The sequence below is a fragment of the Rhamphochromis longiceps genome, linkage group LG5 (genome assembly GCF_057381845.1).
Source record: "Rhamphochromis longiceps isolate RC_006_pf linkage group LG5, R_longiceps_female_GT1.1, whole genome shotgun sequence".
NCBI lineage: Eukaryota > Metazoa > Chordata > Actinopteri > Cichliformes > Cichlidae > Rhamphochromis > Rhamphochromis longiceps.
This window is the reverse complement of record NC_140561.1, coordinates 18535581-18563075: the sequence shown is the minus strand read 5'-3', so window position 1 is coordinate 18563075 and position 27495 is coordinate 18535581. Positions and strand designations below refer to the sequence as shown.

General features: G+C 40.2%; 2 protein-coding genes across 2 annotated transcripts; one reads left to right on the top strand and one right to left on the bottom strand.

Moving 5' to 3' along the window:
• The first annotated feature begins 522 nt into the window (after positions 1–522).
• Positions 523–27495, top strand: LOC146669731 (lumican). Its single transcript, XM_085406257.1, has 6 exons — positions 523–605; positions 12502–12620; positions 23274–23605; positions 23759–24083; positions 24369–24686; positions 25727–27495. Exons 2-6 carry the CDS (start codon positions 12596–12598, stop codon positions 25876–25878), a joined length of 1152 nt encoding a protein of 383 aa, XP_085262383.1. The 5' UTR covers positions 523–605; positions 12502–12595; the 3' UTR covers positions 25879–27495.
• Positions 8117–12015, bottom strand: fmoda (fibromodulin a). The gene is made up of 6 exons (XM_085407902.1): positions 11821–12015; positions 10892–11281; positions 10149–10271; positions 9909–10049; positions 9558–9825; positions 8117–9272 (listed from the first exon to the last, which is right to left on the bottom strand). Exons 2-6 carry the CDS (start codon positions 11252–11254, stop codon positions 9121–9123), a joined length of 1047 nt encoding a protein of 348 aa, XP_085264028.1. The 5' UTR covers positions 11255–11281; positions 11821–12015; the 3' UTR covers positions 8117–9120.

Genomic DNA, 27495 nt, shown 5'->3' with positions numbered 1-27495 from the left:
TTATTTTACCAAGTGGATCATCATGGCCTTGCTATATTGGTCCATTTGATTGACCTTTATTATAATTATGAATTTATTTTATTTTCGGTTGCTACAAACGGGACAGACATGACTGGGGGATAGGACAGGGAGAAAAAATGAAAGAAAGAGAGGGAGAGAAAGAAAACCAAAGGGGAGAAGAGATGGTGAGAAGGGGGGGAAGAGAGAGAAAAAACAAACAAAACACCTGGATCACCTGTATGGAGAAAAAAAACCCAAGAGAAAGCAAACAAAAAAAGAGCAACATAATAAAAAAAAACAGCACCATCACAATAAAGCTAGTGTGGTGAACACAAATGTGCTACCACATTTTGGTAAATTTTATTATTTTTAAGAAAAACATATGTCAGCAATTAAGACAATTATTATTTTACATTCATTACGTGTAGTCCATAACAATTGAGGAGAGTAAAAGTGAGAAATAATAAGCGGAACTGTTGATACTGTAGTCGTTCGCCCGCGGTTGCCTAGAGCGGACCAACTTCCTGTCCTCTCAGATGCAATTCGGGAAAAGACATGAGTGCTCCTGTGATTCTTTCTCTGAGACTCTACCTTTATTTTTACAGGTCAGTATCGTCTTAAAAATACAGTGTATGAGGGTTTTGTGCCTTGTTCTACTTCGGTGTTTACTGAGAGTTATGTTGACACCGCTGATGTAACCTTAAGTGGGGTTTAGTTGAAAATTACTGAAGCACGGCACCCAGCAGTGGTAAAGCCGAGCCGCGCAGCCCCAGGTCTCGCGAGAGTTACCGCGAGAGCTCGCCAGCCCGCGGGATGTATTTAAACTTGGTAAACTCCATTTAACAAGCAAATATGTGTGTGTGGTGCTCCAATTTAACTGTAAAGGCCCTGACATCAGATTATTCGAGATTAAAATATCTTATATACACTTTATGGTTCAAGTGATGTGGAAATGTTAAGAATAAGCTGAGAATGAATGTACATTTATGTTGTTACATTGCAAAGTAATACATCCAGGTGTGTTTTGTCTAATCTAGTAAGATTTATGCACTTACAGTGGGGCAAAAAAGTATTTAGTCAGCCACCGATTGTGCGAGTTCCCCCACTTAAAATGATGACAGAGGTCAGTAATTTGCACCAGAGGTACACTTCAACTGTGAGAGACAGAATGTGAAAAAAAAATCCATGAATTCACATGGTAGGATTTGTAAAGAATTTATTCATAAATCAGGGTGGAAAATAAGTATTTGGTCACCTCAAACAAGGAAAATCTCTGGCTCTCACAGACCTGTAACGTCTTCTGTAAGAAGCTTTTCTGTCCCCCACTCGTTACCTGTATGAATGGCACCTGTTTGAACTCATCATCTGTATAAAAGACACCTGTCCACAGCCTCAAACAGTCAGACTCCAAACTCCGCCATGGCCAAGACCAAAGAGCTTTCGAAGGACACCAGGAAAAGTATTGTAGACCTGCACCAGACTGGGAAGAGTGAATCTACAATAGGCAAGCAGCTTGGTGTGAAAAAATAAACTGTGGGAGCAATCATCAGAAAATGGAAGACATACAAGACCACTGATAATCTCCCTCGATCTGGGGCTCCACGCAAGATCTCATCCCGTGGGGTCAAAATGATCATGAGAACGGTGAGCAAAGATCCCAGAACCACACGGGGGGACCTGGTGAATGACCTGCAGAGAGCTGGGACCAAAGTAACAAAGGTCACCATCAGTAACACACTACAACGGCAGGGAATCAAATCCCGCAGTGCCAGACGTGTTCCGCTGCTGAAGCCAGTGCATGTCCAGGCCCGTCTGAAGTTTGCCAGAGAGCACATGGATGATACAGCAGAGGATTGGGAGAATGTCATGTGGTCAGATGAAACCAAAGTAGAACTTTTTGGTATAAACTCAACTCGTCGTGTTTGGAGGACGACGAATACTGAGTTGCATCCCAAGAACACCATACCTACTGTGAAGCATGGGGGTGGAAACATCATGCTATGGAGCTGTTTTTCTGCCAAGGGGACAGGACGACTGATCCGTGTTAAGGACAGAATGAATGGGGCCATGTATCATGAGATTTTGAGCCAAAACCTCCTTCCATCAGTGAGAACTTTGAAGATGAAACGGGGCTGGGTCTTCCAACATGACAATGATCCAAAACACACCGCCCGGGCAACAAAGGAGCGGCTCCATAAGAAGCATTTGAAAGTCCTGGAGTGGCCTAGCCAGTCTCCAGACCTCAACCCCATAGAAAATCTGTGGCGGGAGTTGAAAGTCCGTGTTGCTCGGCGACAGCCCCAAAACATCACTGCTCTCGAGAAGATCTGCATGGAGGAATGGGCCAAAATACCAGCTACTGTGTGTGCAAACCTGGTAAAGACCTATAGTAAACGTTTGACCTCTGTTATTGCCAGCAAAGGTTATGTTACAAAGTATTGAGTTGTATTTTTGTTATTGACCAAATACTTATTTTCCACCCTGATTTACGAATAAATTCTTTACAAATCCTACCATGTGGATTCATGGATTTTTTTTTCACATTCTGTCTCTCACAGTTGAAGTGTACCTCTGGTGCAAATTACTGACCTCTGTCATCATTTTAGGTGGGGGAACTTGCACAATCGGTGGCTGACTAAATACTTTTTTGCCCCACTGTATATCGGATTTGTGGATAAGCTATTTTGAGTTTGCCCTATATGTGAGAGAGCAATAAGACAGTTAAGGCATTATATGGTATCTGCACTGCTGATGTAAATGAGTGAAGGAATAGTGTGGTTAACAGTGTAAACTGGAGAAATGTAATGACCATAGATGCATATATTTGCCAAATGCCTTTTATTTACCTTTTACAGTTATTGAGCATATCTGACAAGTGAAAGCACTGGATGTAAATTATATTTGTTGATCTGAAATAAGAGATGCAATTCGGGAAAAGACACGAGTGCTCCTGTGATTCTTGGACGAGGAGTTGCAGGTTTAAACAGAAAGCGATCCTTTATTTGGATGATAGCACGAGTTAAACATGGAACCCTAAGCAAACTAAAAAACACTAAGAAACAAATACTATGAAGTTCTATGACTATAACAATGACTAAGACAATGGTGGAGATAACAGACGACCTGACAACAACATTCAGAAAACAGAGGACTTAAATACACACATGAGGTGATCAGGGGAAGTGGAGACACATGAGAACACAGCTGACTCGAATGAAACATAATGACAATACAGGGGAGAGTAACACTAACTACAATGAACAAAGAACACCAGACTCTTACAAAATAAACCAGGAAACACGGAGGCATAGACATGGAGATAAAACATGACATGAACTTAACATAACCACATAGACATGAAACATAGACGCAGGAACCAGGGAGACCGGGTACAAGGGGAGATGACAGAAATAACTAAGAAATAAGGTCTGAACAGCAACGTAGAAATGAACTAGATTGAAAATGAATACAAAAATACATAAAACTCAAACACTGGGTCACACGACCCAGTACCGTGACAAGCCCTTTGTTTAGGTGGACCGCTGCGCTCCTAGCACCAGCTGTGGGAAATCTTCACAAGGTCACTTTTGGGCCACACACACAGACAAGGTATTCTTTGTTCACATATATGTCTGTGTAACACGCCATAATGAATTTATGCATATTCATGTACCTTAATAAAGAGCAGTGTTACGAGGAAGCAGACGAGAGCAACTGGGGTCAAGCGAAGGAACGGCGCTGTCACTTTTCTCTCTCTCTCGTGCACGAGATCAAAGAGCTCTGGTTGGTGTCCAATGCTTTTTGCTGTTGTAGTAGGATTGTCTCGTTCCAGCGAGACAGAACCATCATTGGTCATCAAATATAACATTTTCAGAAGATAAATGAAGTGTTTTGTAATGTTCCTGTGAACGGGCCCTGGTTTTGACGTTACATCATTTGAAACATACAGCAGACATACGAGACCAATAAAATACATTATTACTACCAGTCAGATGTTGTTTGTAGGGTTCTGACCCACATGCATGGAAATGGTTTGGCCTCATGTATTATTGTTCAATAATACTAATGGTTTTGCTAATGCTAAGTGCAAAAATAATAAAGCTTACTACTTAATTGTCATACATCTAATTGGGGATATTAGTTATTTTGTTTCACTAACACTTTCGCCTAACACAGTCAATGGTTCATTTCCTGCCAGGGACACATATTCCCTTTGGGGTTGTGTCAGGAGGGTCAAATCAAACACGTGGAGCTGCCCACTGTGGCGACCCCTTCTGAAAGTAGTTGTCGCTCTCTCCTTCTTGCTGTGCGCCTTCCTAACATCAAACCAGTTTGAACATGTTGGTGTTCATATTGTGCATGTTGAAAAACATGGAGATGAAAGAGAAAAACAAAACATATGCAAGGACCATGAGCGCAAAGCATGAAGATGAAGATTTTGGCCATTCGTTTTCACCAGAATCTTTATTAACACAAGTATCTGCACTTCTGAGCGAACAACTTGTGTATGTTTGTCTTCTGAGGTTATTATTATAACTATTGTTTTAAGTTGCCTGTACTTCCAGGTTACCTCGTTTCTTGTCCATTTTCACTCAACTATCAACTAAACACTTAGCTCAGTATGGGTACACCTAAAACCTTATTCCACTTGCCAGATTGTCTCTGTGTCTGCAGTTATTCTGCATTACAACCTTTTTGGTGTTGTTTATTCTTTAAGAACATTAAAAATGTAAAACCTTTTTGTTCGCCCCTCATTTTTGCCTTTTTTTCCTGCTCCCTGTCTGCTCTCATCACCTTGCTGGCTTGCTGCCTGTGACCCCTGCTTTGTGTATGCTGGATTATGGAGTTTGACAGAGATGCCAGAATAACAGTGGAACTTTGTGTCATATCCAAAGGTCAAATGTAATTATCAAGCCAACAAGTTCTATACATTCTGTTCATTCTTTAGACTTAGACAAGCTTCTTTCCACAGGTTTTATGAGTCAAAGGAGTTAAACAAGTGGAGATGGTTAATGAATTATTTGTGTTTGCCAGGGCAACAGATTTTACTCAGATAATCCAGTCTTTACTATATAGTTTGCTACAAAAGAAAGAGATTATGAACAAATGCGCATTATCTCTATGTATCTTACTTTTGGGAGCGTTCACATGCTTCAGGTTCAGGTAGTCAAGCTGAACATGAGGTGCTAACACTCTTACCTCTTGTTCACTTTGAATGGTGTGACATTGTGCTTTACAAGACCAAATTATGGATCCTTTTCTTGCATGCAGTGAAATGTTCAGCTTTTTAAATAGTAAGGCAGTTGCCAGTCAGTCAAATCATGGTTATTCAAATATTCCAAAGGTGCTGTGAGCCAATTAAATCACTACAGAGAACGATTCTGATGGAGTGAGGTCATTGCTTGTGCAGCCTGTTATTTGGCATCAAAATGCAGCCGTTAAAAGTTGATCATTATGGTGAGTAATCGCCCTATTTTATAAGGACAAAGTTAGGTTACTGGCTTGGCTAATGCTAATTTCTAATCAGAGATCTGTTAACTTGCTTTGTGAGTGACTGCTTGTTGTCAGTGGCCATGCTAGTACCCCAAATGTCTTTTTTGCAAACTGTCAAATTGTGGAAGAACTGTAAATCCTCCTATAGTGATTTATAGCTGTGCATGGGTACAGTAGCAGTAGCAACATCTCTGCTTCAAATTCAACATTTGTCTTCTGTTTCTGCTTCTCTCTCTTCTCATGTTTTCTACAGGGAGTGCAGAATTATTAGGCAAATGAGTATTTTGTCCACTTCATCCTCTTCATGCATGTTGTCTTACTCCAAGCTGTATAGGCTCGAAAGCCTACTACCAACTAAGCATATTAGGTGATGTGCATCGCTGTAATGAGAAGGGGTGTGGTCTAATGACATCAACACCCTATATCAGGTGTGCATAATTATTAGGCAACGTCCTTTCCTTTGGAAAAATGGGTCAAAAGAAGGACTTGACAGGCTCAGAAAAGTCAAAAATAGTGAGATATCTTGCAGAGGGATGCAGCAGTCTCAAAATTGCAAAGCTTCTGAAGCGTGATCATCGAACAATCAAGCGTTTCATTCAAAATAGTCAACAGGGTTGCAAGAAGCGTGTGGTTTTGAATGTCAGAAATGTATATTTGTGAATGTGGAGATGTTATATTGGTTTCACTGGTAAAAATAAATAATTGAAATGGGTATATATTTGTTTTTTGTTAAGTAGCCTAATAATTATGCACAGTAATAGTCACCTGCACACACAGATATCCCCCTAAAATAGCTAAAACTAAAAACAAACTAAAAACTACTTCCAAAAACATTCAGCTTTGATATTAATGAGTTTTTTGGGTTCATTGAGAACATGGTTGTTGTTCAATAATAAAATTATTCCTCAAAAATACAACTTGCCTAATAATTCTGCACTCCCTGTAATTCTGCACTCCCTGTATGACGTAAAGGCATAAAGTTCCCAACAATTCCTATGAAATGTCCTCGAAATTACTCAGTACTCAGGAAGAAACAGGAAGTGAGCCACATGTTGTCATTACTACTCTCCACCATAACTATACACAAATCCTTCTTTTATTGAAAGCAGAGCTTGTGAGTTTAAAGCTGTGAGCAAACAGTATTATTGCCCAGTGGCAGTTACTCAGACAGTGTGAGACCTTTAGTTGTTCTCTTTTCTCATTGTACCTGTTTGCAATGGTCTGTACCTGAGTTCTCTGCTATTTTGGTCACTGACCCTTAGCCACAAGTTAACCACAGAAGTCATTTGATATACATTTTACTGTGGTGATGATCCTGTGGTGTTTGTCCACAGACTACAGTGGAAAAACATCCTAAATTTAGACATTATGTGTCCTCTGACCATCCCACATCTGGTGAGCTGACGCTTAGAGGGTTAGGCCCTGATGCAACAGCACGTCATCGTTAACATTATCAGCATTACAAGTCCATCCCAGAAAAATATTCATTTGTAACATAGCAGACATAATAAATGTAAAAAGAAAAACATACACTTAAATTGCAATGGAAGGCTATTAAGATAGAGATAAAAGGAACTAAAGAGAAACGTGAGAAGAAAGAAGAGTCTTAGTTTCCCTCTCGAGTAAAGCCAACCAGCCTGATAAATATCTCTATAGCCATGAGAAAATCGCCTTAGCTGTTTAGAGGAGCAATTAGTCTCAAGAATTCGGGTTAATGAGGTACAATTAAAAAAATATAAATATTTTAAGGAATCCAATGACTCTTCTTTGTGCCAGTATCCCCTTAAGAGCTTTCCTCAGTGTTATATTGGGCAGCTTCAGAGTTTTGACTCCTTGTGGTTTCTCAAGGAAACTGGTTTCTGTGGGCACCTTGGGTTAAAAGTGTAAATAAGCTATAAATGAAACACCTCTTTATCCTGTCTATTACTATGTAGAAACCTTGCATCAGGCCCTAAAAACCCTCACTGGTGACTGATACTCGCTTCATGCTCATGTCTGTTATTAAACCTTTGAAATAAGTATGAATTTAACATTGAGAGATAAGATCAACATAAACTTTAATTCAAAGACTTCAAAGACACTTTTCAGCCACGTTTGAAATTGCAGGAGGAAATGCGAGAGAGACCTTGAAGTGGCTCGACCCCAGCGTCCCGGATCTAACTTAAGTGCTAGGTAAATTATTTTAATCCCCCAAAGTTCCTGCTCCGGGTAGTAATTTTCAAAGAGCACAAACTTTGCAGGTGGAGCTTGCAGGAATAAAGCTTCTTTGATTGGTTGAGTGTCTATTTACTGTGTTCCTCTCTATTCAATTACTGAGGAAGTTTGTTATAGCAATATGTGACAACTCAGCAGCCTGTTATCTCAAATAAAATGTATCCTGTAAATGAAACACTATTTAAAAACAACACTTAAAGCACCGTGAAACAGTGAAGTGAATATAACTGATCAAGTCTGGGAAACCTTGAGTTTTTATTATTTAAGTTGTTATAAGGAACCATTTGAGGAATAGCTACAAAAACTTTCTCCTCGGATCCCAGATCAAAGAGAGACAGTTCATACTTTTGACTGATCACCTCAGTATTGCATTTCATCACTGGCTGATCAATATAGGACAAAAATGACACAGATCTTTATTAACTTTATTTATTCTGCAATGGGTTCATGAACAAAAACCCTTTGTCAGGATAATAATTAATCCATGCAATGTTTACATAGATCCTAATTCACAGACCACGAGCCCCACGCATGTCTGATTTACTACAGTACGATATCCATATTATTTTTTTCTCATGGAACAGAGACATTTTCTGTTTCTCTAAGAAAATTTCACTGTGCAAAAAGACGATCTTAAACAGAATCAAGCTGTCACAGCATTTTTCTCTCAGAAAGATAAACTAATATAACCAAGTGCAATAACATATTCTCATGCAGTAGACACCATAATAATGTTTTAGTATTCTACATATGATCTATATTTGAAATTATATATTTCACAGTATACAAACCGTTATTTAGCACCTTATTATACAAAGCAATAAAACACATGGAGGAAGTCCCGAAAAGTTGATTCTATTCATCTGGACGTAGCGTCCCCAACCTTATAAACAGGTTGGTGACGCTACGTCCAGATGAGACTGAAGAAGTCACTTGAATGAGTGACAAAATGTTTCTCCCACTAAAAATGCTACGTCCACATGAACAAAATCAACTTTTTGAGATTTCCCTACATGGATGATTGCGCATGCATTAAGACACGTGGAGGAAGAATCATTACAGCACAGTATGCTGTAAATAGGATGAAGGTCAGAGAACCATTCCTGAATTTCATTCAGGTTCTGTTGTTTTTTTGTGATTAAAGGCTCATTTATGGTGTTTTATCCTTGTAAATCTGAAATTTCAATACACGAGAAAAAACAGGCTTTCATTCTTTCTTTCTTTCTTTCTTTCTTAACTGGAGGAATTTCTAGTAAAGCTCACAGTGATGCTCTCTGCAATCACTAATAACTAACTCACTACCTGCTGTAGATATCAACTTATATCTGCTGTAACCTGTTTTTTTTTTTTTAAAAATAGTCCTGCTGTAGGTGCATGTGGTGAACTGAGCCACAGACTGCGTTGTGCACATGCTTAGATCTCAATGTCGAGAACCTGGCGCAGACAATGGCTCACGTCGGTGGGGATGTCCACAAGACTGAGCTCGTTTCCATCCAGTCGCACCATTAAGAGTCTGGAGAAATTTGTCACGTCCACAACACTGCAGAAGCTACCCACAGTAAACTCTACAGGCAAGAGAAAGAGTGGAGACAGCGATGAGTTCACTTTCATGCAAAACTGTAAAATGGCAGTATAACTGTATAAATCACCCCAGGAAAAGACATGTCCAACATCTCATTTCTCAAAATCCAGCAAACAACTTTTTGTTCTCGTTTAATCTAAGTGGCAGTACATATACGATCATGAACTTTCTTATTACGAAATCAACAAAACTGGCTTAAAGGTAGAAAACTGCATGGTAATGTAGAGCATGACGATTAAAAAAATGATTTCTTCAAAGAAACTCTCACCTTTGATCTGATTGGCTTGCAGGTAAAGGTATTGCAGCGTGGTGCTAACTGAAGGAATTCTCTCCAGTTTGTTGAAGCTCAGGTCCAGCTCCACCAGCCCAGACACGTTAAACGTGTTAGCGGGGATGCCTTTATTTGTTAGCAGGTTATGCGACATCCTAAAATACTGTAGCTGAGAGAAGAGGCTCAGGAATCCCTCAGGTATAGAGTCGATGGCATTGTACTCCAGGTAGAGCTGATGCAGGTATGCAGGGAGCGGAGCTGGGACCTGGGACAGTGACACAACATCTCTGAACGAGATTACCTTGGTTGCTTAATAATGCATTTAGAAAAAAACAGATAAACAATTACCTTTGTCAACTTGTTGCTACTGAGGTCAAGCAGTGTGAGGGAGTTCAGCCCCTTCAGTGATGAGCCCACCTCTGAGAGAGCATTATCATGAAGGTACAGGATAGTGAGGTTATCCATTCCCTCTAGGTCTGCAGGTGACACCTAGGTAAAAGTGGCAATAGCCGTAAAGCATATCGTAATGTCTCAACTGATGTTGGACTAAAACAGGAGGGCTGTGAATGTGAATTTTTGAAGATTTACCTTCTCAATCATGTTGTTATCCATTCTCAGGTCTCTCAGGCAGAGGGGAAGGTTTGAAGGAATGCTGGTCAAATTATTGTATTGTAGATATAAACGCTCAAGTTCCCCCAGCTTCACAAATGCCTGCAAAATGATCAAGATGAGCAGGTATAAAACCCAAAAAGAAAAATCATCCTAAATTATGTGGTGGTTTTACAATAAAAATGATGAAAGGGGCCTTTTCAGAGCACAGATGCATTATTGTCGGTTGTGATATTGAAATGATATTACACTACATCTTTTTATGTGTTTGCAAACGACCGGCTAAGTTTCAACTAGCATTCAAACTGATGGTTACAGTGCGTGAATGTGCGTGATGTGTTTTTCAGTGTGTTTCACTGGAGAAAGAGACTTTATGCTGAGGGTTGTAGACCACAAGGTTTGTGGCTCTGATGTAGCAAGCTGCTGTCTGGTTTAGTGTGAGCATGTGCTCTGCTGATCACACTGCTTTACCCATACATGTTTCAAATTATAACAAGTTTATTATATGATGACAGAAAACTAACCACAATATTTATTCATGTTTTTTCCCCCTTTTGGTTTCTTCTTTTCTTTAAAGAAACAGATAACACAGGAAATTAACTTGAGGATTAAGAACAGACAGCAATAAAAGAAAACCGACTCGGGCTGTTAGACACCTGTCAGCCATTGTACCGCTATTTATAGTGATGTGTGTCTGGATGTGCCTATGACTACGTGTTTACCTTCTTGCCAATTGATTCAGATGTCAGCTGGTTGAAATGCAACATAAGCCACACCAGATTGGTTGCATTGCTTAGAGCCGAGTCAGGCAAAGATGTGATGGCATTGTGTTGAAGATACAAGTATTTGATATGGGAGGGAATCGGTGGCACGGTGGTAAGGCCTCGCCCATTACAGTACATAGCAACGGGGAAGGAAGAGGGGCAGTCACACTCGTCAGGACACGCCGACACACTGTATGCTCTGTCTGCATACTGGGAGCCATAAAAGTATCCTTGGCTCTGCCAGTAATTTGTCCAGGAGTTCCATCCATGGCAGAGAACGAGGGGAATCAGGGCAGACAAAAGGAAAATCACCTGACGCATGATGGAAGGAAGTCACTCAAATCTTAACTGTAATGTAACACAGGGAGAACAGAGGGACATGCAGTGGTATTAAAAAGGCCAAAAAATAGAAAAAGTTATTCACAATCACCAAAATGTTCGAGATTTATAATCTTACAGATGTTTTAGAACATTTTGAAATGCTCAAACATGTGAAATTTGACATTTAAAAGAACAAAAAAATCTTTCAGAAGTATAACTGCCAACTTTAACTAAATCTGTTATTCTTCTGTCCTACTTAGGTTTAAGGTGCAGTGCAGGCATGGACTTCATTTGGAAATATTGCTGCCTGCAGGCAGTCACATTCTTACTGGTCTTAGTCCACAGGGAAACTCAGAAAAGCCTTTCCTGGCTTTCTTAAACCTTCCATGAATGCCAGTTTTGTAATATTCACTCTGTTACCTTAAAAATTAAGGTAAAACATTCAGTGATTATTTTTCCAAAATTATTCTACCCTTACTTCTCATTTAGCCTTGTATAAATCTCAATTTAAAAGAAAACAAAAAGATTTCACACACTTGCATGCACACACAAACACACACACCTACCCGATCAAAGGCACTGGCCCTCTTGTCCCCCGCTCTCTCTCTGAGTGAGTGTGCTCAGGACTGCAGGGTGCTCTGACACACACTGTATGAAAAGTATTTTCTCCCCTCCCTGCTCTCCGTTCCGTCATGCTAGCCCCCTCCACACCCGTCTGTCTGTTCTTGTGCTTTTGATTACTTCCACCCCCTTGTCCAGTTGCCCGCACCCCATTGCATTTGGTCGGGAATGGCCCACAGCCCACTCTGAAGCCTTTTTTCTCCCCCTCCAGTGTGAATGATGTGAGACGCAGTGGCTTTGAGGGATTGTTCCCATCTGCGAGCAGCACATTCAATCCCTCCGTTTCCTCATTTCGAGTGACCCCCTCTCTTTCTTCACAATAAAGGGTAGAAAAATAAAAGTCATACATAAGTGGCAATGATAAAATGATCCAACTTTGGTTCATATGGTGCAAATGCAAATACCTGTGAAAGACTAAAATGAGTAAGAACTTGATATTACATATACTTTAGCTGTAGCACTGCAAAGAAAGTGGAAGTTTTGTTATCGTAGTTTATTGCAGCTACAAACATAAAATCGCAGGTGTGCTGTTAGCAGGTGAGACACTCACCAGCCAACTGTGTAATTTGGAATAATGAAAAGCTGGATAATTGGTTGTGTTTTTTTCTTCTTGCTGCTTTTTTTAGGAGGTCATCATTACAGCTGGAATAACTCAAAGCAAGCATACCTTCATCAGCACACACCTGCGGGGTTTTTTATTGTGATCTGTGTGGGGAAACGATGCAGAGAAAGAAGTACAGCACAGGTCAGTTTTGTTGTAACAGTACACGGTAAAAACCTTGTTACGCCTTGCATGTGATTGTTTTGTTCTTTCGTAGTTGCTTCAGTGTGCTGACAAGTGTTTTTCCTGTGTTGTGTTGTAACGTGTAAGGCGTTGGTTTAAACATTATTAAACATAATAAGATAACCTTAAGACAGAACCTAGATGCCCTTCGACCTACATAAGTTTTGTTTCATTTTTTTTTTTACATGGGTGGACCCAACTCTTTCTCGTCTACAACAAGCTTACATCTTGTAAAGGGTTAAATGAAACCATGTGTGACAGTCTCTTTATGTTGTCTGTCTGGTTTCAATGTGGGCCTCTTCCTGCTTCTCTATGTTCTCCAACTCAGCGTCCATAAGAACCAGTGTTTCTACTCATTTTCTGCCCTCTCGACATCTTTTCAATCATTGGTTATTCTGAACTTCTATCTCTTCTTTCTATCCCGCTTTTTCTCTCCTCCTTTGATGTAAGCTTGGAAGATCTATAATTTTTCACTAAAATATTATATTTACACATGGTGATGAAATCTCTGAGCTTTAACTATATGAAGGGAAAGATTTTTTGGAAACACATGAAAATATAAACAGTTAGGTCCAATATTTGTTGGGAGAAAGACAAAATATCTGTAGTTTTGCCTCTGCTCACCACCACACTGGATCGCACAGTCAACGTGCTTTCAGTTTTACTTTGGAGGGTTTTTCAGATGATTTGCATGAAGTTTTTTCTTGCAGCTTGCTTCAGGTCATTATCCATTTGCACTGTGGAGCTCTGTCCAATCAGTTTTGCAGAATTTGACGCAATCTGAGTTGAGAGTATAGCGTTGTATACTTCAAAATTATTCTGCTGCTTATATTAGCAGTCACATGAGCAATAAAAACTAGTGACCCAGTTCCACTGGTAGCTATATCGACGTTATAACGCTGCCTCCGCCATGTTTGACATATAATGTGGTATGATTTGGGTGATGAGCTATTATTTCCTTCTTCAGATTTTTCTCCTTCCATCATTCTGATAATGATCTTAATCATAGTCTCATCTGTCCATAGATTTGTTTGCAGAGCTATCCGGTTGTTCAGTCTGATGTCACTAGCCGTGTCTGGACCTAAACTCCGCTGCAGGTCCATATATCAAACGATCACTATGGCATTACTGAGAGTTGAAACTGTCTAAAGTCTTTCATCTTGAATAAAATGATCAGCGTTCTGCTCTACCAGGTGTAATAATTGAGTTTAACATCCGGGCATCCATGAAAATGAAATTTATGACATTTAACGGAGTTAGAAGTTAGCAGGGAGTTAGCTCGCTAGCTTCTATCTAAATACAATATAGCATGTCCTGACTGCGGGGTTTTGGAAACAAATTAAAAAGTACAGCTCTGTTATCACTTCCAGCATAAATGAAGACAGAAAACTAAAAAGCAGTGACGTTTGTAGGGTTACTGAAGTTGGGCTAGCTGGTATATAATGATGTGCTACGTGACCGCTAGCGACACAGCTATGTTAGCATAATATAAACAAGCTAACTTTTTTTCCCCACTCGATAAAAGTTAACGTGAGTGTTCTCGGTGGTCAGGAACAAATGTAATCGCATGGCAGGATGCTGTAAAAGGACCAAACTTCAGCCAGGAGAACAACTGAGACAATCCATCCATAATACAAGGTTAGTCATTCATATACTGCTGCATGGGCTGGGCTGTAGTTACATCCTAAGGTTTTAAAAACTGAGCTTAAATAAATGATTAGTGGTAATAAAAGCCGAGGGAGGTCAACAGGGATCACTGACTGTTTTAGGAGCTTTTTGAGATCAAATAGAAGAAAATACATAACATTAAACATGTTAACAACACAAAAGCCATATTAAACGCAGACTACTTTAGGCCCGGAAGTAGGATTCGTCGTGTCATCACTGAACAACCGGATTGGTTGTCCTAAAAGTCGCTAGAAGTCGCTAAATGACGTCATCGCCTAATTTGCATAATTGGTCATGCTAATGTACCTGTAACCTATGTTGTTGGAGAGAGAAATAACCTCGTGGAAGAGACATAAAGTGAGTAAAAAACGTCCTAAATGCATTTAGAGTTTATTTAGAACTACAAATTAAATTTCTTTTAGCAATTATTGTTTTTTTTTAATGTCACAATTCCAACCCTGCTCCTTTACCTGGGCTTGGACCGGCAAAAGTGACCCGAAATAGGCACTCTGGTGGAGTTACTTTGTGTGTGTGTTTATAAGTAGTTCTAAACCTTGTGATCCACAAAACAGCATAAGAGTAGAAGAAGAACTGACTGCGTTACAGCACCCGCTGCTTGTTGAGAGTAAAAGCGATACGCGCTTTCACGTCTTTTTTTAGCAACTTTTTTTTAGAGAAAAAGTCGCTAAGGGGTCTGAAAACTCGCTAAATATAGCGACAAAGTCGCTAAGTTGGCAACACTGTGGTGCATGGGCTGGGCTGTAGTTACATCCTAAGGTTTTAAAAACTGAGCTTAAATAAATGATTAGCGGTAATAAAAGCCGAGGGAGGTCAACAGTGATCACTGACTGTTTTAGGAGCTTTTTAACATTAAATAGAAGAAAATACATAACATTAAACATGTTAACAACACAAAAGCCATATTAAACGCAGACTACTTTAGGCCCGGAAGTAGGATTCGTCACGTCATCACTTAACAATCAGATGCCGACTCATTTAGATGTTTTCTAGCAACATATAATCTGGCCTCCGTGTTCATGAGTGGAACCAGTGATTTGTTGTAACGACAGACGTAAATTGACTAAGCAGGCTGTCATGAGAGCGAGCAACCTCCATAAATGCAACAAGTCAAGGAGTAAGCTTTGTTTTGTATCACATCTAACATAGCAACTATTGAACAATCTGTACATGTTGTCACATTCAGTCTGACTCTTTTTAAGTCAACATATTTCCCAAAATGATAATTTTGCAATCCATTTATGTAGCTTTTAGAGACTCATCCAGAGTCTGTTGGCTGTTCTTCCTGTAGCCATTGCATCCGACATCTGACAGTAAAAAGCTTTATGAATCAAAAAAAGGGAAGAAAAGGGTGACCAGATGTCCACATTGCATTACATCTAAGCCAAAAGTTTCTTCCCTCTTTCTTTTTTGTCTGCAGGCATCCACAGACAGATGTAGCATTGGCAAAATGTTTAAGCAGTCATATTTGTTCCTGTAAAATGTTTTAGTATTTATTTGATTTTAAATATTTCTCTTAAAACATCTGAGGAGTTGTGTTCAACACCTGTGAAGTGAACCAAGAGACCGATAATTAACAGTCAAACCCTAACATGAGGTTATAAGGTTAATAACTCTTGAAATACTGAAATCTGCTTTTATGAGATTGTTAGGCAGATAAAGTTGTGTGACTTTTGTGTGCATGCATGAGACAAAGATAACCTTTCTGTGCCACGGTGTGACACATTCTCAAGGTTACCAGCAGCTACCCTTGAAAGTGAGGGAAATGACTCAAGGTCTTCAAAGTAAAAGGGTAATCTGGACTTTGAGGAGCAACATGTCCAACCCCCACCCATGTCCCCCCGTCCCCAAACTGGGTCATGAGCGGCACTGAGCTAGAACTTAACCCTTCTAGCGCAGACTGTGAATGCCTGCTAATTTCTTCTTGTGCAAAAAACCAAAGAAATACCAAGAAACCAAAACACTGACAAAGAGATATCAGACAAGCCAAACGCCAGGCAGAAGTAACTGCAAAAATACACACGGACAACACACTAACTTCTTTTATCTCCAGCATGAAGTCAAACAGGAAAAACGCAGTTTGTTTGCAGCACGTTGCTTAAAATGAGCCAAAGTGCTCCGTTACATATGTATGGCAGTCAGATGTTCTCCCTGCTGGCTGAGGTAGAGATTCATGCGGCCCTCATAAATTTGCACTAATTTAAAAAAAATCCTGTGTTTAATTGATAAGCAAGACGTGATGTTAGGGTTCCTGAAAAAGAAAGTATGGAAGAAGATAATAAAACAGTAGAGACGATAAAAGATTCACTACAGAATTCACTGCTACTTGTGATGCATTTTTTTCTTAAACTGCATAGTTTGCACATCTCTGTGTTTCTCATTTCCTGGACGCTAACCTTAACTTTTACATGCTTCACCTCATCCCTAATGATACACACACTCACACGAGCAGCATTAATAGCTCTTCTCAAGCATCCCTGATCTCCTCACTCCCTGCACTCCACTCCAAATATAGCTGCTTCTAACTTGTCCTCCACACAGTTCCAAATGCTGCATAAAATAATAACTGAAGGAAATTTACACTTAATAAAAATACTCTCAATTTCAAGGTGTTATGGTCTACTTGGACAAAGGGACTCCTTAAGGTAACTTGAACCATGGCACCCTAGGGCACAGGGGCAGCAAAACCATGCAATAGAAAGCAGATGTATACACACACATACACACATATAGATACATGCATGCACACACACTTCCACATAAACCATAAATCACAAACAGATGTTTAAATTTACACCATGTCGGGATCCTCAGCCTTTTCTCATATGGATAAAACGCACAGCTCTTTAAGGAAGTATGTTATAATTACGGGCTTGAGCAAAAATAGAAGAAAAAAAAAAAGAAAAAGAACCAACAAAAAACATTTAACTTCTTAACATCTTGGCATAATTTTTTTTTCAACCAGTGTTAAATCTTTTTGAGTTACACTGAGAACAGAGGCGTTGAATCTGCACTGAACGGTGTCCTGGTGACTCAGCATAGCTGCCTGCATCTTGGACTCCAGCTGCAACATCTGGAGTCCAACACTGTGCTTTGGCCCATAAACCTGCGGGGAAATTGTAACACTAAAAGAAAGAATATGTCTCCAAAAGAAAGTTACATGTCTTATAAGAACAACCAGGAGTTTTTGCCACATCATAATTCATCTGAAGTCTTTGAGTTGGTTATTTTTTTCACATTGCTAATAAATCACATCTTTCAAATAGGCCTATATTTGATTTAGTGGAATTAATGCGGTATGTGTGCTTTTGATATGTGAGGAAAGAGAGCCCTCTAGTGTAAGTGATAGGAAATTTAAGGATGTGTTCAGGAAGCTGTTGAAGACAATCCAAGAGAAAGGTGAGAAAGAGGAAAGCAGAATCACAACTTCCAGCTCAAACTATGCTCTGGTCAGCTGATAACACTTTTAAAATAAACATGTAAAGCAGACAGTGTTAAACAATTGCACAACCTAGGTTAAAAAACATTACGAGTTTAGAATGAAGAAAGTGAAAACGTTCAAAAAACATCAGTCACAGTGTTGTATTGTACATTCAGTCCCCTTGAGACTTACGCAGACATGGTAACGTACATTTACTCACAAACAGGACGGTAGCTGGCAGGGACAAAAGACAATGACTCATTAATGAGGAAATTGAACAAGAGACTCCCAGTGAGTCACACTTCTACGATGACATTATACCTTTTGTCAGTGGTTTCATAAATAATCGTGTAATGATCCTACTGTAAACAACAGACAACTGTTGATCTGACTGTCTCATTGCATCACATCATAAAAAACTGTGATACAGTCTGAATAATAGTGATAGTAACAATAATAATAATCTAGGATTATGATGAATAATGTGTGACATTATTTGTATCTAGTTTAAGAGCACTTCATTAAGCAAGGTGAAATTTCAAAACACTTACTATTTAATCTTATTAAAGCCATTGTCAGTACTTAAAAATACTCACATGAATCCTTAAAATATAATGAGTGTAAATGGAAATGTGAGCATTTCTACTCTTCTAAAAGAAAGGAGATTTAAAAAAATATGCTGAACTTGTGTTTTTTTGGGGGGTTTTTTTTGGGGGGGGGGGGGGGGGTGTTTGCACTGTGATTACACAGTGTTATTGTCACAGTTTGGAAGGCAGGAAGTGGACCCCAGTGTAGGACTTAGAAGATAAGACTTCGAACTCAGCTTTACTTTACAGCAAAACTCTAGGAGAAAAACACAGGGAGCACGGTGCAAGGAAACACATACCATGTGGAGAAGACACAACAACAAACAGACAGGACTCAGACAATAAATACACACCAGGTAATTAGGAAGATGGGAAACACCAGGGAACACCGCTGGAACTCATTGGGGAAGCAAGACAAGGGAAGCAAAATTACACACATGGCACAAGAGACGGGAGACTAACAAAATAAAACAGGAAATAAATAAACACAGATTCACAGATTCAAAGACTTGACAAGAAGGCACGGGGGACGCTGGAGAAGCATGAAAACTGAAACAAGAGATAGAATACAAACGCAAACACAAAGACACAGAGGAAATGAAAAAATGAAACAGCAAGGGAGACATAGCTGAACGGGGAGACAAAACTGCTTCGACACAGGAAAACAGAAGGACCAGATAGGGCAATATGGGAAGACAAAAGACAAATGCTGATGTCATTGGGACACCAAGGAACACAGAAGGGAACTAACTAGAACCAACCTGCATGTCAAAAGTAACAAAAATGACAAGAACAGAAATCCGAGGAATATATTGAGTCCATAAAGAGCTGCAAACAAGATTTTTAAACTTTAAAACACAGTGAATAAAATTAAAGCCACCACTCAATAGTAAATAAATATCAACATTAACAGGGACAAATAGTGAAACACTAATGACTAGCTAAATATAAAAACAAATTAAAGGCAATAAAGAATAAAGGTGAATATAGGTAGGTGAACATCTGTAATCCACAAAATGTGATCGAAACATTAACAGCAGAAAACTTAGAACCCAGGGTTTTATAATAACGCATTCAAAATCACCTCCTCGTGCACCATTTTCAGCAGGGTTTCTCCTCTGAGGTGTGTCAAAATGTAATCCTTCATCTTGAGTGGAAGTCGTAAGGAGGCAAAACTGATCGTGCTTGTGTGGCTGTGGTCTTTTCAGAGCAGCTGCGTGGCAAACACTTCCGATCATAGATAGTTTCTGCTGAGTGCAGAGTGAACGTGGACGGTCGTATTCCTACCTAGCGTCGTTTCCACTGGTCTTGTCGCTAATTGTAATTTATACTTAATAAAAGCTTACAATGGTGTGACCGGAATGAACACTTAAAATCTGTTACACTTGTCCACACAGTCAAAATAAAGTTTGGATGAGGTGTTTTTGGTTAAAGAACATGTTCTTGTAATTCTCCATGGTTAAAGTGAAATGATCCATCCCCTCTAATACATTTTGAAGCCCACATGAAGGATTGTGATTCTCCCTGGTTTATCCTAGAGGGAGCTCTTTGCATGATGTGATCAGGAGATCATTTTGCCTGCTTCTTCCCCACTGCCTCTTCTTTCTCAGCACAGCAGTAATATATTGCTGGAAAGGAATGTGGGATCGTTTTCTTCTCTTTTGGTCAGCTGTTTTCAAGAAGCTCTTTCCTTCAAACACACACACACACACACACATTTACACACACACGCGCATAGGCACACACAGAATGGTCTCTTTGGCTCCCCAGGTACTTTGTAGCTTAATTGCCTCTAGACCGATCACATACTGTACCCCCACCACCACACACACACACACACGCACACACACACACACACACACACAAACACTCTCTTTCGAGGAACAATAACATATACAATTTGCATGCTGATCAATTCAAATCCAGTTTCCTCTCATTTCCCCCCTCTTTGTGCTTCTTTAGCGTACCTTCTCAGATCTTTTTGTGCGTCTCTGCAGGCAAACACGTTTCCACTAAATGTACCGTTGTTACTGCGGGCTAATACAAGAGGAATGGAAGAAGTGAGTGTGGGAAGTTTATGAAGGAGGTCTGGTAGCGTTTGAAGCAGAGGAATGTGTCAGACGGGGCATATGCCGCCGGTAGCCTGAAAACATATACACATGCACACATCCCGACACACACTCATTCAAAGATCCCAAGGGTTTCATCACTGAGGATTTAGGACAACCCGTCTCCGTTTGTATCTCCTAAACAAACAGGTAAGTTTGTGGTTAGTTTCTAGTTTACCCCATTTCCTCTTTCTGCATTGAAGGCAAAACTGGAAATGATGAAAATCAGACTGTGTGTTTGTTTAGTTACAGTAAATCTCTTGGCAATGCTGCACTGTAAGACTCTAAGGGTGGAATGCAAATGCAACATTGCAACCATGCAGATCAAGTCAAACTTCCTGATGTTGCAAACATTTCTTACAAATTGCTATCTTATACGGTAACTTGATGTGTAATTGCGCATGCATGTGTAGGTGTGTCTGCATATGTGTGTGTGTGTGTTTGTCCTCTTGTGCACTTTATATGAAGGTAGGAAAATTTGTTCTTCTGTCTCAGATTTAATCAGTTTAAATTCGAAGAAATGTGCAAGCAGAAGCAACAATCTGCACACGTGGTGACTGAAAACCGTGTCACATACTTTTTCATTCATTTTATTCTATTTTAGTTTATTTCATCCTGCAAGAAAAATATTCACACAGACGATTTCAAACAGAAATTTATGTTTAACTTTTGAAGCTTCAGTTGGATAAAAGTAATTCATTTTCACATTGAACATTACTAAACAGTAATCAGAGATTGAAGTGAAGCACATGCTTCACTTGAGTACAAGTACAGATGCATGCATTAAAAAATAATTTTACTCCAGCAGAAGCACTGATTGAGCTTCTTTACTCAAGTAAAATTGAAAAAGTACTGGCTTTGAAATATAATCAAAGTACATGAAAATAGTTGAGGTTGACGATATTTCTGCCAGCTAATTTTTGCGAAGGAAACTGAAGCTCCTGCTGTATAAGGATAATAATAAAATGATATTATTAAATAGGAATTTAAACTTTATTTCAACCTAACTTTTAATTCTAATGAATGTGCTTAAACACTAGCTCTGTTTGCTCTTGCCTTCATTGTAGATGGGTGACTTTGCCTTCATGTGTAAACAGAAAAATGAGTAAAGTCAAGAGTTAAAGTGGGATTCAGTGGGTGTGGGAACCCTAAGCTAAGTTGCAGTGGTGGAACCTGAGAAAACAATCATTTAGAAACAAATCACAATAATTCATGTTGTGATCTCCAGTAGAATTTCTTTGTGTGCAGACTGTGATTAGCTTAGTGTTGCTGCTACTTTTGTGGATTTACACAACCGAGTTCATCAAGATATCAGCAGATGTTTCACAAACTATTGAGGCTGATTTCCAACCCTAGATGCTACAAAACTGATGTAAAGGTGAAAATTAGTGAGTTAATTTCATCAGTTCAATTTACTGTTTACTACCCTTGTTATACCTTAACACTGACCATGAACACCATGGCTGCTCTGCAACACAATGCATCACTAACCAGCGTAGCCTGCACTAAACTGCCCAGTGTGTTCATGCAACTTTTAAATAACACAAAATATAGATCAAATTTGCTGATGTTTGTTGAGTTGATAGAAAAATTACGTTTCAAAATAACTGCCATGTTACTCCATTTATGCTCCTTGATCTTAAGTGAGGCTCATGATACTGAGGTACTGTGATCACAGCATATAAATATCAACACCAGATATGCTGTCTAGATCATTCCGACCCACATTATCCCCCGAATACAGTGCTGTAAAAGATGCATAAATTATGTTGTTTTTTTGTTTTTGTTTTTTTCCCCCATTTCTTCATATGCAATAAGCACCCGTGAAGGATACCAACAGTAGAGATATTTCTGTTACAAATGAAATAAAAGTAAAAAGGTGTCAGAAAAACAAATATTCCAGTAAAACACAGATACCTAAATTCTTAAGTACGTGAACAAGTATTGGTATTTCATTCATTCCATGTCCAAGTCTTTTTAAAGAAACACTCAGGAGGTTTACACTCACACACTTCTATTAATTTGGTGAATTTAAGAGAGACAGATAGAACAAGATTAAACATGAACTGTCACACCAGTGGCTCCTTGAGGCTCTTCATAAAAACAGTGCAGTTTAGGAAGTAACGAAGTAACCACTGCATTCAGCAAAAACCAGACACAAAATATCAGCACAAACACCTCATGAAGGGTTTATGATGTGGACTTGTTTTGCAACCACAGGGATTGGGCACCTAGCAAACATGAGACCATCTGTCCGACAGCTAAGGCCTGGCCCAAATTGGGTCATTTAACAGGATGATGATCCAAAGCACACCAGCAAATCTACAACAGAACACCCAAAATAGAAAAGAACCAAAGTGTTGCAATGGTGCAGTAAAAGTCCAGACCTCAGCTTGAAATGCTGCGGCAGGACCTCACAAGAGCTCCGCATAAATTAATGCATGCAAATCTTAGTGAACTGAAGCAACACTGTAAACAACACTGTGAGAGACTCATGAGGTCATACAGAAAATGCTACTGATTCATGGAGTGTGCTCAGTTTTTCAGATTACTGCATAGAGTCCTTTGAAAACTTTCTTTTTCACATGATTGTGAAAAAAAAAAGATGCTTTGGAGCTTATATAGTTGAAGCTCCTCCTCCTATAATCTATGATGGAGCTCTTATGCCTGGCAGACCATTCAAAATTAACACTTACAGGTTTGGCTTATGGACATATTGTTCCTTTCTAAGCAGTCGTACAGATCATGACTTGTAAAACTACTTGTCAAATCTATGATGGTGTTCAGGTTTTTCTTAATGTTTCATTTACAGCATCACACATCCCCCCAGCCATGTCCATGGCTCTTTTGTGCTCTGGCCTCCTGTTTCTGTTGAGTGGTTTTCAGTCTGCTTCAGGCACATTTGTAGCTGATATGGACTATGGAGGCGTTCCTCTGTGGATTAACCGCCTGCTAGGTGAGCCCAGTGTGCTGAGTCTGCAGGGGCGAATGGATCCAGCCTGGTTCCGGGCTAATAATCCGCAGCTCTGCCCTGAAGAGTGTGACTGCCCCATCCAGTGGCCCACAGCACTCTATTGTGACCAGAGAGCTTTAGCACACATCCCTGACAGCCTGCCCGACAGAACTCAATACCTGTTTCTACAGGTAGGACAAACACTGTGTGCATGTGTTATCTTAAAGTGGTCTAGTGGAAACCAACTGAGGTTTCTCCTCAGTTTCCACTACAATATATTCTATATGCTTTTCATCAGTATTAAATGACAAAATTCCTCAGGTAGTGAATTGCATTCTTATCAGGGCAACAACATCTCAACCCTGTCCTCTTCCGTGCTGGCCAACGTTACTGGGCTTCGATGGCTCATTCTGGACAACAACCAACTGGAGAGCGACAACCTGACGCAGGACTCTTTGCAGAGCCAGACCCAGCTGTGGTACTTCTTTGCTAACCACAACCACCTGAGTTCAGTGCCCAGCGCTTTACCAGCTGGACTCAAACAGCTGCGACTGGCCTACAACCAAATCAGCAGCATCAACCCAGAAGCTTTCCAGAACTTGCATAGCCTAACACTGCTGCTGCTGCAGGGAAACAGACTGAATACCATCACAGAGGGAGACCTCAGAGGTAGCGTAATGTGTCATTTCCTTTTGTTTGTTCATGCACAATTTACTTTAAACACGTATGGCTGGAAAATAAGAGAGAGCTCAGCCTGATACTGCTGACAAAAAAACAAACAGAAAAACAACTCGGTAATTAAAAGAAATTGTATTGTACCTAAACACTGCCAGGAAAGATAAGAATATTTTTACGTGTTCATCTCACTAGGAAATGTTTTGTCCTAAAATCTATTTTAGCATCGGTGTTATGTTTTGCATGTTTGTGTGTGTGTGCATCACTTCTGTCATGTAGGTCTGGTCAGTCTGAACCTGTTGGACCTCAGCGGGAATTCATTTTCAACCATTCCCAGGCACTTACCTTCCTCCGTTGAGCAGCTCTATCTGTCAAACAACTCTCTCACTGGACTGGATGTGGACAGTTTTGAGGGATTTCTCAACCTTAAGTATCTACGCCTAAGTCACTGTGGCCTGCAGAACCGTGAGGTCCACTCGCAGGTCTTTAACCACTCCAGCTTGGTGGAGCTGGACCTTTCATATAACAAACTCACTGCTATTCCCACAGTCCCCACCACCCTCCAGTACCTCTACCTGGAGGCCAATAAAATACAAGGTGAGGACTATACGTTCAGCAAAGCATGCACAGACATTGTAGAGGTGTTACTGACTTCACGTCTCCTAATATTTCATACATGTTACCATTCAACAACACAAAGCCCTGCTGTAATAGAGAAGAAATGTGGAAAGCTTTCACAGCCCATCCCGTTTAAAAATGGGCGGCTCTCCTTGCTGTATGCAGACATGGGAGGGGCTGGGTTTGGATGGTGAGGCAAGTATGAAGGCAGAGGGACAGAAGGAGAGACAAGGAAAGAAAAGGAGAGAAAGGAGGGTGGAGGTAAGAATAGACGAGGGGATATTAATTGGTTAGACGTGTGGAAAGTGGAGCTAGTGAAAAACAAGTGAAGGGAGTGCTATGGCAACATCTGTGATGGATTCGAAGGTAAGAGTGCCAGATGAGCCAGAAGCACATGCTGTTCCCCTCTTCAGTCTCCGCTTTCCTCTCTCTCCGTCTGCTCCCCATCAGTTTGATTTTTTTGACTTTTCAGCCAAAACCTGACTCACATGACCATTTAGCGGCAGAGAACTGGCACGCAGTTTTGGTTTAGCCGTTCAAGTTTGCTCTCATTTCTGAATGTGTGATGCAGCAGACAGTGGGGCTGTGTACCAGCGAGACAGACAGACAGCAAAATACTTCCACAATAACATACACCTCATCGTCTAGCAAGCAGCCTGACTGCTACTGCAGTCTTTGGCTGCCAAAGCGCACGCTCTGGCTTGAAAGACTTTTTACTACTGAAATGGCTCAGAGAAATATGAAGAGGGTGTTGTGGTTTCCTCTGTCTACATCTTTACTGCAGCACCTGTAAGATGGTAAATGCAGACTCTATGGGAAGAGGACGGATTTCTGCAGATTGCACAGTTCAACTTTGATCTCTGAACGTGCCAAACACGTGGCACATGATGTGAAACTAGAGCTCTCCAGACTGGCTTGGTACCTATAATGTCTTGGCAAGACAGCATTAATCACATGGTTGTGACTCTGGTGAATAGAGATTATGAAAATAAAAATACCTTTCTGTCTGTTCACCACAGAGTTCAATGTGACCAGTTTCTGCAGAGAGGTGGGACCTCAGTCTTACTCCAAGATGAAGTTTCTACGATTGGATGGAAACAAAATATCCTACCATCAGCTGCCTCCTGACTGGGTGTTCTGCCTGCGAGTGCTTCAACGCATTTACGTCTGACTCTACTTTTTGAACACAAAACCAACACAGGGGTGCTCTATGTAACTGTCAACCCATCAAACCTCCAACCACGACTCAGCATTTCAATATCCATAATGTGAACTCTAACAGCCCAGCTTTAAAGCTTAAAACCAGAGAAGAGTCTGATTATGTGTTCAAATATGTAGATACGCAGCCAGGTGGTGGTGGTTAGAGGAAAACTGAGCTTCAAAAGATAGCAAAGCTTGAACTTAACCCTAAACCAGTGTTATTTATTGGTAATGACTGTCACGGTCCGCTGTGACAGACCGTGTGGAGAGTGCGTGGAGGACTCAGGTGCGGACACGAGTGACACGGGAGTAAACTTTAAACAAAAGCGAGCCTTTTATTGTGGCTGGTAACGCAAGAGAAACAAACAAGAATAAGGGCAGCTCAAAAGCAATAACTAAACAGAAACATAAACTGGGAATGAACTAAGGTAAGGCTATGAATACAACAGACCGGGCATGGAAACATGGAGGGTGGGAACACAGACGACGCGACACAGACTGTATGAAACACAGAGACTAAATACACATGAGGGATGATCAGGGGAAGTGGATGCACACGGGGAACACAGGCGACACTGATAATCATAACAAGACACGGCAGGAGTGAACGTAACACTGATGGGAGATGGGCAAAGTAAAACAGGAAGTACACAGAGGTTCAAACAGGAGGAGAGAGAGCACGGGGAGAACGCAGACATAACGGGCTGGGGAAAACATAGAATAAAACACAAAGAGAGACGAGGGCTCATAAATACACAGAGGGGCACACAGGGGGTAAGAGTCACGAAGGGAAAACACATAAGGAACAACGTAACAGATCAACCCAGGAAGCATGGCCTAAATAAAGAACAAAATACAAAAATACATGAAAACTAAGAATACTGGGCCCACATGGCCCAGGACCATGACAATGACAGAGGTTCTGATCAAACCCTTTCTTATACTGCCACTGCAGCCTCGTGGCTTTCTCTCTTTTCCAAGTCCTGAATCATCAGGTTTTAAACATCTGTTTGTTATTAGTGAATAGGAACAGTGACAACCCATCTCATTTTTGAGTTTACTGAACGATGTGCTCTGGTTAAACTGAGCTGCCCTTGGGCAAAGGAAGCACGTATGAATGGCAAAATTCAGTAGCTTTCCCAGGAGCGGATCTGACTCAGCTAGCTGCACCCTGTTTAACAGCCACACCACACCATGTGGAGCTGGGTGGAAAATGAACATGAAGCATGCTTTGATTTCCATGATAAATAAAATAAAAAAATATATACATATACATATACATATACATCACATGCGTACCTGTCTTTTTTTCAAATATACAAGCAAAAAATAAAAACTCAGTATGTATAAAATTTGTGATTTAATTTTTATGCAGCTACATCATGTCAGCAATGTAATAACTACAAACTGTCTATTTAAACTTTTCAATCTCCCCACAGTGATGTCAGACCTAATAAAGCCTAATGAGGAAAACACAGAATACAAATGCAGTGAAGACCACAGTCCTTGGGCTGTTTCTCGATACCTCGAAAGTACTTATTGCAATTAGACTGCCACTTGTGCACAACATTTCTGCACTCTGTTGTCA